The 14,944-nt window shown below is 42.9% G+C and overlaps 1 protein-coding gene across 1 annotated transcript; it reads left to right on the top strand.

The window, feature by feature from the left end:
- The first annotated feature begins 8,396 nt into the window (after positions 1-8,396).
- On the top strand, positions 8,397-13,690 carry gmpr (guanosine monophosphate reductase). The gene is made up of 9 exons (XM_061093225.1): positions 8,397-8,483; positions 10,949-11,068; positions 11,717-11,800; positions 11,879-12,052; positions 12,132-12,213; positions 12,660-12,766; positions 13,104-13,146; positions 13,249-13,408; positions 13,510-13,690. Exons 1-9 carry the CDS (start codon positions 8,397-8,399, stop codon positions 13,688-13,690), a joined length of 1,038 nt encoding a protein of 345 aa, XP_060949208.1.
- The last annotated feature ends 1,254 nt before the right edge of the window (positions 13,691-14,944 follow it).

The raw sequence follows: 14,944 nt of genomic DNA, 5'->3' as shown, positions 1-14,944 counted from the left end.
AAACAACAACATTGTCACTTTACCAAGGAAGTTTTCTGTTTTGTCTGTAGGGGATTTGGCCTTAATGTAGCAGCATCACTGTTTATTATGAACCTTCCACAGACGCTCGCTTTTTTTTCTGGTAAGAAAAAGGAAAACTTAAAACGTTGACTTGATTAAGCTCAGTCACTGCAGGGGAAGGACTTTTATTTTCACGTTGTACAAGTAGCAATTTGTTTCTGTTTTCTGAAGCAAAAGCCGCGATATGCTCTGTAAGATAACTCTTAGATTAAATCTTTTTTTATATATATATATATATATATATTCTGCTTTAACAAAAGAGAAAGTATTAATAAAGTTGTTTTTTAAAAACAAACTGATTGTGAAACTTTTTTTGTGCTTCTAAAAGGAACTTATGCATAAGCTGTAAAATCAATGTGTGTTGGATTGATCTTGGGTTTAAAGGTGCACGGAGTCAGTAGCACATCTCACAATGTTAACGAAAGTGAAAGACTGACTGGGACCACATCCTTCTATCAAATTTTGTGTTATCTCTTCAGTAGTTTTTGCGTAATCCGGCTAAGAAACAATAATACAAACGTAACCTTCTTGGGGGCGGTAACAAGTTTTTAGCTGTAACCAAACCAAAATGTTTTGGGAACCACTGCACCGCGTTGATTAGCCACTTCCTCTTCTGTCACATTCATGAGAACAGGCCTTTGCTTCACAGGGCAGATTGTCTGATTTACTGGGAAGTTTTCACGATTAAACTACATGGAAGTCCTTTTTAAACATGAAATGATCAGTCACGACATCTGGTTTGACTCTTAAAAAGGAGAATCAGTTTACCTCTTGATAAAACCTGGTCTTAGATGTCCAGAGCATAACGGTGAGGAGAGGATCTGAAAACAACCGCAGGCCTGTGAGGCTGCGTCAAGTGGATACCTCCCTGGACATCGCCCCCCCGGTTTCCACAGCACCCCAGGTGGATGCAACACTGAAAGGTCAACGTGTCACTAGCCATCATCAGGCTGGGAGAGGCTGTGGAAAGTCTCACCGTCTGTGGTTCGGAGCAGCTCTGCCTGTTGATGAGAAATGACAAGCTCCGCTGGACTGTGATTTTAAAGTCTGGAAATAGATGAGAGAACAGCAGCTACTTGATAATCTGACTCTGAACCCCCCCGTCTCTCCGTGACCTTCTCCCGTTCCTCTTTCCTTCTCTTATCTGTCTTTTCTCTCTCTCTCTCTGGGTTCGGTGCCATTAAACAAACTCCAAGGACGATGTTGACAGGGAGAGGATGGGGGGGGGACATATAAAGAAGGCTGCCATTAGCAGTCAGGCATGCAAAACTCAATAAGCAGCATCGGATCAAATCTGACTGAAAATATACTTTATCCTGAAGATACCAGGAGGTGGAATGAAAGAGATCTGGCTTCACACCAGTGACAGGATGAACTCTTGACCTCTGCGCAGGCGAAGCATTAAAAACAGGATGAGTCACATCAGGAGAAAAAGTTGATGTGCTTGCAGTATTATGATATATTACTAGAAAACTCCCCAAAAAAGGTCTGTAAGCACATAAGCTCTTTGAAATGTGAAAATCTGAGAACAGTTGCTTTTGTCCCACTAATCCTAAACGTGTCCAGTACAACTACACACAGCTGCATTAATCCCGTGTTGAGAAATGACCGAGAGACTGTGGATGGTTGAAGTGAGCAGAGGGAGACATCAGAGGACAAATAGAAAAATGAGAACTGAGAGGGTTGAGGTGAGTTAAGGTTTCTACTTGTTAAAATACTCCACATGACTAATACCACGTCCTTCCATGAAGCTTCGAGGAAATCTGATTCAACAGTTTTTGCGTAATTTTGCTCACAAGCAAACACGTCACCTCCTCTGTGAAGGTGATGCATAGATCCTGAGGGGGGGGACGGGACAAATGACAATTACAGTTTTATGGTGAGTTGTGACTGTGTGAAGATCATGTGATAGACAGATGACCGGCCTACACACTAATGTGCAGTGGTGTATAAAGTACTTGAAATCCATACTTGAGTAAAAGTATAGATATCTTACTTAGTGACTCTTACAAAGTGACTCCGGTAAAAGTAAAAGTCACCCGTCAATGACTTGAGTAAAAGTCTTAGAGTTGCTCATATTAAGTGTACTTAAGTATCAAAAGTATCTGGTGTTGAAATGTACTTAAGTATCAAAAGTAAAAGTACAAGTACCAAAAATTAAAAATACTAAGTGCTTTTTATAGTAGGCCTATAGAGACACAAAACAACCCAAAATTGTTCTCTTCAGGTTTTATTTCAACTGACTGACAAATTATAACAGCACTAAATATATAATGTATAATTTTACAAATTTTGAACCCGAGATGCTGAGGTTAAAATAGTATTGGACAACTGCATCTAACCTTCTAGAGACCACTTGTTGCTTCGAGTTATGTATTTATGTGCAGATGTTGACACGAAGCAGGAAAGGGAAAACAAATGTGAATCGAAAAAGGAATACCTTCATGTAAAGTCACCTAATAAAAGCCCTCAAAAAGCCAATTAATTTATCTGAATAATAATCCTTACAATTTCAATAGGGCCTCACGTCTGCCAGTGCCTGTCAGTGCTCAGGCCCTAATAATAAAGACTGCAGGAGCAAGAAGGCGAGAGAGAGGTGCGCCGTGTGTAAAGGTGCACGTTCCGTCGTCCTCCGCTGCTCAAGTAACGAGCCAGTTTTGAGAATGTAAGAAGTAGAAAGTACAGATATTTGTGCTCAAATGTAACGAGTAAAAGTAAAAAGTCGTCAGGAAAATAAATACTCAAGTAAAGTACAGATATGTGAAAAATCTACTTAAGTACAGTAACGAAGTATTTCTACTTTGTTACTTCTCACCACTGCTAATGTGTTTTTTAACCTCTACGGCAGATAAACAATAGTTGGAGCCTTGTAGCATTCAGCATTGTAGAAGCAGGACTGTGTGTGCGACTCTGATGTGATCGAGCCTTTCAGCAAACGTTCCCAAAGTGACATGTTTACAAGAGATGGATGGAGGTGATGAATAGTTTCTCATCTAATAGACAAGAGGAGGGAAGTCCATGTCAGAAAATAGGAGCATAAATAATCAGGGTTAGTCCAAACATGTCAAACTGGGTCTCTGAAGACCTGCCATGCTTTTTTAGCGTATGACCTTTGACCCAAAGGTTTATTGGGTTATTTTTACATTTTACATTTCCACCTATTTCTGTGAAATCCGTGCACAAGCCGCGGCCGCTGACGGAGTGGAGACGTCATCTGGCTGCAAGTTCCTGGTTTGAATTACACAACACCGAGCTGCTCGTGTTCCCCCCTCGATGAAGATCCTCCTTCCTCCTCATTACCTGGATCACTCAGAGGGAAGAAACAAATGGAATATTTAAGTTGTCGTCATTTCAACTCGTGCCAGGAGGAGAGCTTCAAAGGGCCTCGCCATCTTCATGTGCGCCCACGGCCATGTGGTTCTCACATCTGCCTGGCTCAATGACACACACACCGCCGAGGGAAACACGTAGCTCTGCTGGAGACGTTCGGAATGTTTCCTCTCTCAAGTTGTCTGTGTGTGTGTGTGTGTGTGTGTTGTCTATGTGCACGTGGGTCCAGGAGCCGGCCGGCCACTGAAACAGTCTCAGCAATGTTCCCTATGCAGAGAATTTCAAGTGTCATCGTTTGCACGTCACCTTTAGAGATTGTGATAGATATATTTAGAGTCTGGAGCAATAGAGGCTTTACATTCTCTGGCAGAGTGTCTAACCTTCAGGATGAAGACTAACACAAGTTTTATTAATACCTCTTTTTATCACTTCCTCGTCATTAGCTAATATTAGGAGGTTATGGATGTCAATGGAACTCTTGGCTAATGTCCAAACTAAGGATGAACAAATGACATGTACGGGAGTTTGTGATTTGGCGATTTTACATTGGGAGATTTTGACATTTTCAACAGTTTCCCGCGGAATTACACGTGGATAATGAACGATACTGATTCTTCCATGGAAATAAGGATTTCAAGAAAAAACAAACTAACGACAAACACCATCTTCTGGCAAACACGAATATGAGATAGGTGATTTGGATTAGTGTTTATATGCCTGCGGGTTTTTAAGGGATGAATTAATGTAATACTTTTAACGTAAACTTTAAATAAACCAGTGACATCGCGGACGTGCTGTGCTGAAGTTCATCTGCGACTGTCTGGACTCAATAATGGCCATTTGGTCGTAAACCAAAGATATGACACAGTAAAATGTTGGAGCTGATAATGAGATAAGATTAAGAGTTAAGTAATCAGCCTCACTGTGGTTCATCCTGAGGGGAGCAGGAACATGGATCATCAAACAGCTGTTGAAACATTTCATCAGGGGTGGGAAGTAACACAGTAGAAATACTTCGTTACTGTACTTACGTAGATTTTTCACATATCTGTACTTCACTTGAGTATTTATTTTCCTGACGACTTTTAACTTTTACTCGCTACATTTGAGCACAAATATCTGTACTTTCTACAACACAACCAATTATATAAGCAAACGCAAAAACAACTTTCAGCCAACACAACCAAAAACAAACACTGTGTCTTGGACTACTGCATATTCACGCACACAATTCAGGTCTTTTAATGGACCTCGCCAAATGGAACTCTGGGTAATCAGGCCCAGTTTTCCAGTCACTATAATGCCAATATAATTTTTCGCAAAGATATTATATATCTATATATTGCCAATTCCAATCCTTAGTAGCCTTTGTGCTGACTCAACACAACTTAGAAGCTGTTGAGTCTTATATATGTATTGTACAAACTGGCTAATGTGTAAGACTTCAAGCAGGGTTGTGTCTTCACTTTGTCGTCCCTACAGGCAAGATACCCTACAGGTGTATTGTCCCCCTACTGGAAACAAATGCAAACACAAACACAGGCCCGTTCAGTGAAGATAGTCTAATGATAAATAAACAGGCTTACATGTAGATGTGTGGACAAGCTGGCGGGCAGATATACAGGCAGTTACAAAATACAGCTAATAGACACAAAAGGTTCATTTGGTCTATTAATGGCAGGTCTATTCTTGGTGTTCTTAAGTAGAATCAAGAGGCACTTGTTTATTCTGTTGTATTGATTCTTTGTTGTCTCTAGAAGTTCAGATGCACTTGTCCAATACTATTTTAACCTCAGCATCTCGGGTTCAAAATTTGTAAAATTATACATTATATATATAGTTTTGTTCTAATTTTTCAGTCAGTTGAAATAAGTCCTGAAATGAACACTTTTGAGTTGTTTTGTGTCTCTATAGGCCTATGTTTTTCCATCTCGACTCAGACACGGCCAACCAATGATAGTCTATTTGCCAACAGTTTTTGTTTAAACCAACTACTTCCAATATTTTCTTTAAGAAAAGTTAACCACTTGCTGCTTCGAGCTATGAATTTATGTGCAGATGTTGACACTAGGCAGGAAAGGGAAAACAAATGTGAATCGAAAAAGGAATACCTTCAAAAAATTATGTAAAGTCAACAAATAAAAGCACTCAAAAAGCCAATTCATTTGCCTGAATATTAATCCTTACAATTTCAATAGGGCCTCACGTCTGTCAGTGCCTGTCAGTGCCTGTCAGTGCTTGGGCCCTAATAATAAAGACTGAACCGAGCTCCTGCAGGAGCGAGAAGGCAAGAGAGGTGCGTCGTGCGTAAAGGTGCACGTTTCGCCAACCTCCGCTGCTCAAGTAACGAGCCAGTTTTGAGAATGTAAGGAGTAGAAAGTACAGATATTTGTGCTCAAATGTAGCGAGTAAAAGTAAAAAGTTGTCAGGAAAATAAATACTCAAGTAAAGTACAGATATGTGAAAAATCTACTTAAGTACAGTAACAAAGTATTTCTACTTCGTTACTTCCCACCACTGATAAATAGCACTGAGCATTTTTAATTTTGGTACTTGTACTTTTACTTTTGATACTTAAGTACATTTCCACACCTGATACTTTTGATACTTAAGTACATTTAATATGAGCAACTCTAAGACTTTTACACAAGTCATTTTCTGACGGGTGACTTTTACTTTTACCGGAGTCACTTTCAAGTAAGATATCTATACTTTTACTCAAGTATGGCTTTCAACTACTTTATACACCACTGCATTTCATAAATGTTGACCTTATGTCAGGGGATAACTGAAATCTTAAAGGTGAGTCATCTGGGGACCATGAATGTCAAACACAGTCCATCTGTTTCCTCGAAAGTAAAAAAACTAAGGGGTTACATAACCAGCTTCTGGGCCTAGGGTCTCTTGTAGGTCAACGATGTTCAGCCAATGAAACTGACTCTTGACATAGAAGCAATACAACTTCACTGTTCACACAGAGATAGCTGCTCGCTGCACTTTGACCTACAGCCGACATCAGGCCTGAGATTACAGCTGTGGCTGAAAACCACCTGACTCAGGAGAACCAGATAAAACCAAACGTTCTTTCCTTATCAGTTTTATCGCTTTACGGGCCTGTACAGTGCTGACCTCATTCAGCACCTTCTAATCAATACAGTTCACTGGGACGGAGCCAATGGGTTAAAGAGCAGTGGGTTTATAGCATCAGCAACTAGTTCACCTCACAGTTGTAGATCAGTCTGACTTTATCTGTTATCTGTTATGATCCAGTATCAGTCGTGATTATCTCAGTTAAATTGAATGTTTCTTACTTTGCTCGATTCCCTTATAGAAATGATGAAGCAGAGTTTTACACTGTAAACCTGATCCATCTCTTTGTTTCAGGCGTTCAGTGAAGGAAACAATAATTTTCTCTGTTTTCATGCTCCCTTCCTGCACAGAGGGAATACAAAGCACAGCCAGTCAGAAACAAAGTGGCACTGCTGCAAAGCCGGTGACAAATAGACACATAAATATCACAAAGGCAGATCTAGTTGCCAGGAAACACTTCAACAAGGAGAGTTGACCCAGTGGAGCTCAGTTCTACAGCTGCTCTCTGCTGACACCTACTGGTCCACGTTTGTAGTAGCAGCCTCATGGATGTATAATAAGGATGTGAAGGTTTGCTTTTCTATGATTTGATTAGATGACATTAAATGATGATCCTTTGTTAGAAGTATTTTGAAAATATAGTTCAGTTAAGCAAAGACCTAAAAAGCTCAGAACCTTTAATGTATATTTATTGCATTTATTGTTGAATATGTATTTTAAATACATTTTCAGGGAGAGTTCCACTTTTTATCTGATACTGAAAGTATTGTATTCATGTCATTTTTAGGGATTCATATTAATATTTTGGGCTGATTTATACATTCCTAACATTAATGTAAATAGTGCTCTTTAAGAATTAATGATGGTTAATACCTAATAAAGACCCATTATACAAATGTTGAGGATCAAGATAGATTTCTTTGAATGTTAATACAAAGACTAAAAATAGTACTAGTAATATTAATCCACAGCGAGTGCTCCTACAACATTAATGATCATTATTATTATTGAATAACTTATTTCTTCAGTGTGCTAGGAGATGTAATAGGAAAACAGGACAAACGATAGATCATCTTAAGCATCAACAGTTTATATGACTCACACTCCATCAGGAGAGAGGAAAAACTGAAACAACAACACATGAAACAACAACACCTCATGTTCTGCTCTGTGTCCACATGACTAATTCATGGCTTTTCCATTTTAGAGAGTTAATCAATGAACGACCTCTCACTGCTACATTCTGTCTTCCTGTGTTTGCACCTCTCTCTCTCTCTCTCTCTCTCTCTCTCTCTCTCTCTCTCTCTCCCTCTCCCTCTCTCCCTCCCTCTCTCCCTCTCTCCCTCTCTCTCTCCCTCTCTCTCTCCCCTCCTCCTGCCAGCAGCTTAGGGAGCAATGCCCCATCTGGACAGCAGGTGTGCTCTTAAGCACTGCAGCATTCAACCCACTGCAGTGCTGCCATGTGTGTGTGTGTGTGTGTGTTTGTAATAGAGACAGAATGAGAGAGAATGTGTGTGTATGTGTGTGTGTTTGTGTGTGTGTGTGTGTCTGCAGCAGCCTGGCTGGGACGGTGCCTTCCAGCTCGGCCACTGCTGCTCCTGCCACTCTGCTGAAGGAGAGGGGGGGAGAGAGAGCAGAGTGGGGACGGAGAGACAGAGGGAGAGAGAGGGAGAGAGAGAGAGAGAGAGGAGTCCAGGCCCAAATAAAGCCATGGGGGCCGGGGCTGGGCTGGGCCCCCTCTTGCTATAAATACGCTGGCCGTCTGGAGGTTCGGGTTTGGTGGCTTGTGCTTAGGACGAGCGACTTCCACCACTGCTGCTGCTGCTGCTGCTGTTCTTCTTCTCAGGGGAATCTCCTCATCCTCATCCTCCTCCTCATCCTCCTCATCGTGGTCATCAGTGTCCTGGGCATCCAAGATGCCTCGAGTGGACTCAGACCTCAAGCTGGACTTCAAGGATGTCCTGTTCCGACCCAAGAGGAGCAGCCTGAAGAGTCGCTCAGAGGTCGGTGCAGTTATACTCTGATAATGTTTTCAAATGTTACAGCTTTATCAGACTGGAGATCAGGACACTTCTCATGGGGCAGCTGTTCTCAGGAAGCACAGTTTCTATGATGGGTGATGTAATAGAGATGTGTTGACTGTTTATAAATGGAGGAGGCAGCATTCTGGGGCCTTCTCACCCCGTTGGTTACTCTCATATCATCATTGATGAAGTGGTGTCTGAGTAGAGCTGAGGACTGTGACTCAGTGTCATTTAATATCTCGTCATTGTCTTGTACGAAAGCCAGTATGTGTGTAACCAGGTTCTAAAAGCCTACAGCCTGAATGTAACAGTGAGGTGACCTTCTCAAAGGACAGAGAACAACAGGAGTCGGTGTCAGAGCAATAAGTGACTGAGAAGAAGGTAAAACGACAAAAGAAAAAGTGGAAGACCAGAGGTGGAAAGGAAGATTTGCCAGAAAACATTTCTCTCAGTTATTGACACGTGAGGCCGGTTGAAGAGGCCTCACTGTGTCTGACACCAAATGATTCAGGGACAAAAACAATCCTCCCCTCATTCGTCCTCCTCATTGCTTCCTCCAACTTAGATATGTGTCACTCGATCAGGAGCTTGGTGCCGACCCAAGATCACCAGATCACCAGATCACCAGATCACTAGATCCTGGGTGGAAGAGGGGAGCCGGCTCCTGAGAGTTGGCACGCAACACGAGACACGGGGCGCTTCTGAGAAGACCTGTTTAAAAATAGTAGCGTGCGTGGTAATATCAGTCAGAACACATTCCAGACACAACTCTGATATCAGGGATAACTGACACACACCACAGCTCGAGAACAGCAGCTACTCCAGGATGTAGAGTAAATACCAACTCTATATATCTCAGCTCATCCACTCCAACTCATACGGTGCATTGAAAAGGAAAATGTCTGAAATACCATATGGACGTCTGAGCTCATTGCAGCGTGTCGGTGCTGCAGCCAAATGAAACGAGTCTGAAAGCTTCTGTCGACACCGTGACTGCTGCTGTTGGAATGATTGCAGCGTTTAGCAGAAATCCTCCTGTCGACTCTGAGCTCAGACAGCCGACAGTGACAAAGTTGTTTATAGGAGAGGAGACGGGTGTCGGGACATCACGGACGATAAAGAGCATCAGGACCAGGAACACAGAGCTGCTGTCACACGCTGGTGCACCGACACGTTGTCTTGCAGATGATCACACGTCTGATGCAAATTACAAAGCAAATGATGGAACTCATTTTACATGCTTCTTTTTTAAATGGATGACACCTGATGAATGTCCTTTGGCATAACTGGTCAAAATCCTGCTGAGTCGGCCTCCCGTGAGAGAAGAGGCCCTCCGTTGATTCTCTGCATCGAGAAGATGGATGAGCGCTGGCCTGGACGCTCGTCCATCCCATTCTCCCAACTCTTTCCTCCCTCTCTTATCATTATAGCCTCGTTTTGACTGTGGACTTTGACTGTTGTTTTGGCCCAGATTCTCCCCCTCTGTTGTCCAACCCCCACATACAAAATGGAGTTTACCACATGGGCCCCTTTTCTTTTGTTTGGATCACTTGAGGCTCACATCCGTTTTGTCCGGGCCACAAAAAGGCCAGAAGTGCTGCATCATTTCCTGTCTGCTACCTGGGAAGGTTATAAACTGAGCTTTTAGACTATTTCAACAGATGAAAGAGTTTTGCACATAAAATGGCTCATGTCTGTTCAACAAAAACACCCAGCACCCCCACAAAATGTTGGATTTAACTGTTGAACATGTGACATTAGTTTTAAGGCACCTGTTCACTTTCCCTGGAGCTAATATGAGTTTGCAAGTTGTTATAACTTCAAATAGTGATTCTCAGACTATTTCAAAACACCATGTTCTCTCCTAATATAATTTACTTGTGTATCAGTGAGTAGAAAAGTCGAGAACTGCTAGAAGGTCATCGTACTGACTGATTCAATTTGTTAGAAGAGGATTGTGTGAATATGTATTTCTTCTTTGTGAGTTGCACTAAAGTTGTAACCTCTGAAAACTGCAGCAAACAGACCTGTCCTTTCCACTCATTGGGATAATATTTATATTTATATTTATATTATTCACAGAGGCAGGAGTCTCGTAGCTATGATTTGCATCACGGCTGCAGACACATACTTTCCCTGAAAAAGGAGCAGCGAGTGTGACAAAGCGAGATCTGCTTGGTTCACAGAGCTGATCACGTTACAGGCAGCGACACAGGCCGAGCCGAGCACTGGGTCTAAATGATTCAGTGCGTCCCACATTATGACAACGCAGGGTCAGCACATGAGTCACATGATCTGGTCCCCCCCCTTCTAAGAAAATCTGCAGCTTCCCTGAGTCAGCAAGATAAATTATCCATCAGTCACATTGAAAAAAGAGAATAAAGGAGAAGCGAAGGAAGTAAAGGTTTATACAAAAATTTGTTTTTGATTCTCTTGGCCTGTAGGTGGACCTTCAGAGGACCTTCACATTCCGTAACTCCAAGCAGACGTACACCGGCATCCCGGTCATCGCCGCCAACATGGACACCACCGGGACGTTTGAGATGGCGCAGGTCCTCAGCCAAGTGAGTGAATGGGTAGAAATAAAATAAACAACAGCCTCATTGTGTTTAGTTGTTGGTTTTTTGTGCATTCGTCAGCATGTCCCCATCCACACAAAGCAGAAACCAGGACGCTGCCGAGGCCCTTGGGGGGGAAACACATGAATTAGAAGCCTCGTCCTAGCAGCAGTAAAACACCTGCTCACTTGTGGGATGATGCTTGTTCTCTGTTGTAGCATCGCTGGTTGACAGAGGAGATGAAAGTGTGTAATCTTTATTTCATACGTCATGAACTGAAAGGGCAACTTTTTAATTTTCAACATGGAGCCATAAACAATTCTTCCTGGGCGTGTTGGAATAGTTTGAAACTAGAATGGCCCGAATCAGACACTCAATATGTCCTCACCAATAGATATCAGTCCCCTAAACATGTTTATTATTGCTTTAGAAATCCACAAAAATGTCCAAATTGAAAGTGATCCTGGATCTGCCCTTTATCCAGATCCGAACGAAGTATGGGCTCTTCCTTCGCACGCGTCCCATCCTTCCATTGAGTTTTGTGCAAATCCATTCAGTCGTTTTTGTGTAATCTTGTTCACAAACAATCACACAAACCAACCAATAAAGAAACAGACAGGGGTGTAATATTGTATATTCTCTGTCTCTCTGCAGCACACCCTCTTCACAACCATTCACAAACACTACTCCATAGAGGAATGGAAGAACTTTGCTGCTTCTCATCCAGAATGCCTGGAGGTGAGTCGCCCACGTCTCTACAGGAACAGGATGGTGCACATTTTATTTATACTCATCTCTTTTCACTCTCCCCCACAGCATTTAGCTGCCAGCTCCGGCAGCAGCAACGCAGACCTGGAGAAGCTGTGTGCCATCGTGGAAGCCGTCCCCGGCCTCAAGTACCTCTGCCTGGACGTGGCCAACGGCTACTCCGAGTACTTTGTGGAGTTTGTGAAGACGGTCAGAGGGAAGTTCCCCAAACACACCATCATGGTAAGAGAGAGGCCGGCGGTTGTGGTGTTTCCGGGTTAGAACTGCGTACTGAACTGTAACGTCCTCTGTGCCTCTGCAGGCCGGGAACGTGGTAACAGGGGAGATGGTGGAGGAGCTCATCCTCTCCGGGGCCGACATCATCAAAGTGGGCATCGGGCCAGGTGGGTGCATCTGATCATAGTCTGAGGAGTGGGTCCACACAGAAACACACACACACACACACTCACACACACCTACGATCAATTTACAGTCTCCAACAATCTGAACCCAATCTGGGAGGAAGCCAGAGAAAACCCATGTAGACACTGAGACAACATGCCCACTCCACACAGAAAGGCCCCGGCCAAACTGGGATTCGAACCAGTAACCTCTTCACTTCGTGCTGCCCCTCCTGGTGTTTTCTCTTTCTAATTTATAGCCCCCGAGTGCCTCTTACAGCACATGTAGCATATCTATGCATTATAGAGTCACTGCCTCCATGCTCCACTCTCAGGGTGAGAGGTACAGCTCTCAGGTTGCTACAGAGACGGGAGCATTGGTTTAATTATGACGTGCTATTATAGATAGTGCTCTGAAGATTGACTTTTCCAATGTGTGTGTTTTGCAGGTTCTGTGTGCACGACGAGGATCAAGACCGGAGTGGGTTACCCACAGCTCAGTGCTGTCATAGAGTGTGCAGACTCCGCCCATGGACTGAAAGGACACATCATCTCTGTAAGTAGAAAAACTAAGTATTATTGCAGAGTATATATAATCAGTATACTGTACTTGAAGCTTCTTATTCTGCTGGTGGGCATCAGTCACCTGTCACAAATATCAACTATGGTCCAATCAGGTAAAGATAGTGTAATATTAAACTAATATGAACCTGATCCATAGATTAGATCATTATAAGAGCCTCAGCTTTTAAGATAATACGTTTATCTATTGAAATCACAGTAAGTTATTAGTTAGAGTCTCATGGTGATAAATATAATACTATGATGTAGCCACTAGGGGGAGCCTCAGTCTGTTTGGTTGAGCCCATGTGACTGATTGGTTCTCTGTACAGGATGGAGGCTGCAGTTGCCCCGGTGACGTCGCCAAGGCCTTTGGTGAGACTTGTAGTTTTTGTAGTTTCCACTCATGTCACAGATTCACAGTTATGATCTACAGAATCTAACCAGCACCACGTCTGCTCTGCCTCCGCTCCTCAGGTGCCGGGGCCGACTTCGTGATGATGGGGGGGATGCTCGCAGGCCACGACCAGTGCAACGGTGAGGTCATCGAGAAGGACGGCAAGAAGTACAAACTCTTCTACGGCATGAGCTCCGACACGGCCATGAAGAAGTACGTGGGCGGGGTCGCAGAGTACAGGTGAGACACTGGTGTCTGATTCATCCTGATGATTCAACAAAGACTTTTCCTCACTGGGCCTGAGTTCTGTGTGTGTCTCCCTCCTTCTCCTTCTCCTTCAGGGCATCTGAGGGGAGGACGGTGCAGGTGCCGTACAGGGGGGACGTGGAGAACACCATCCGTGACGTGCTGGGGGGGCTGCGCTCCACCTGCACCTACGTGGGCGCCGCCAAGCTGAAGGAGCTCAGCAGGAGAACCACCTTCATCCGTGTCACACAACAGTCAAGCCACATGTTCACTTAGCGGATTGTAGACACACACACACACACACTCGTATACAGAGGCTGCCTAATATGAATTGTACATGTGTTATGCAGAATCAAATGTGCAATAGTAGGACAGTGGTGTAACATTCAGGATAAACACACACACACACACACACACAAACACACACACACACACACACAATGGCCTGACCTGTGTCTCTCAGGATATCTGCTGTCATGAATGTTATTTTCCTGCAGGTTGATTTGAAACTTTCTCCCAGAGGCAGCGAATGCGTTTACATGCTTACAGACATAATGTGCTAGATGTAATTTCTGCATGGGTCATGTTCAAATGTCATGTTTCAGTTATAACAGCCTCTACTGAGGCATGTGTACTTCTGATATCTTTCTAAAGACTTTTAACCCGAGCATTTCTACAGTAACAGCATATCAAGGATGGGAGCTAACACTTCGCATGTAAACACACTCGGCAGCAGGAGTCTGACACGTCTCCGGAGACCGTTCGGTTGGAAGGAATGTTTCAATCAAAATGTGCAAGATCCCAGAAACGCCGTCCCTTTAATTGTCACTGGAGAAATCATGTCGCAATAAAGTGCATGCAGAGCCCTCTGCTGATTTCACCTCTCGTGTTGATCATTACGTGGAGCTGCTCCGAGCTCTGCAAATCATTTTCACCACCACATTCAACTTTCTTTATGTGCATTTTTATGTCTGCATGCTTGTGTCGGGATGATTCTGCCGAGTCAGGGGAACCTGAAGATGAGCAACTATTTCACACATTCAGTATATTTCAGATGGTTTATGCTGCTATAGTCACATCTGAGCCTCCTGCATTGATTCCACTACATTTAAACCAACATGTGATTAAGAAAGAAGGTTCATAGAAAGATCATGAAAAACAAAATGTACACGTAAACAATGTAGGCAATAAAAGCAAATGATCAACAGATGATCATCTCACTACATTAGTTTGAACATAATCATTTTGTGTGGAGAACATGAAGAAAATTACATCACATATGAAATGTGGTATCTGGATTGATATGCACATATATATATATATACCTTAACACACACATTTGTGGTGTTCATTTTCTTCAATATTAGATCCATTTAATGTTTGATTCAGCTATTGTTGTTCAAAAACTCAATTTTCAGGACAATGAGAACCTGTGTTATCTCAGGCATTTCTGAATTTTTTTAAACAAGGCTGTTTTCCTGCACTCAAGTAAGTCTGGAGTTTCACTTTGTCACTACGAAACTGAAAAAG

Source organism: Limanda limanda, chromosome 19 (genome assembly GCF_963576545.1).
Source record: "Limanda limanda chromosome 19, fLimLim1.1, whole genome shotgun sequence".
NCBI classification, from domain to species: Eukaryota; Metazoa; Chordata; class Actinopteri; order Pleuronectiformes; family Pleuronectidae; genus Limanda; species Limanda limanda.
This window is presented reverse-complemented; position numbering and strand designations above follow the sequence as displayed.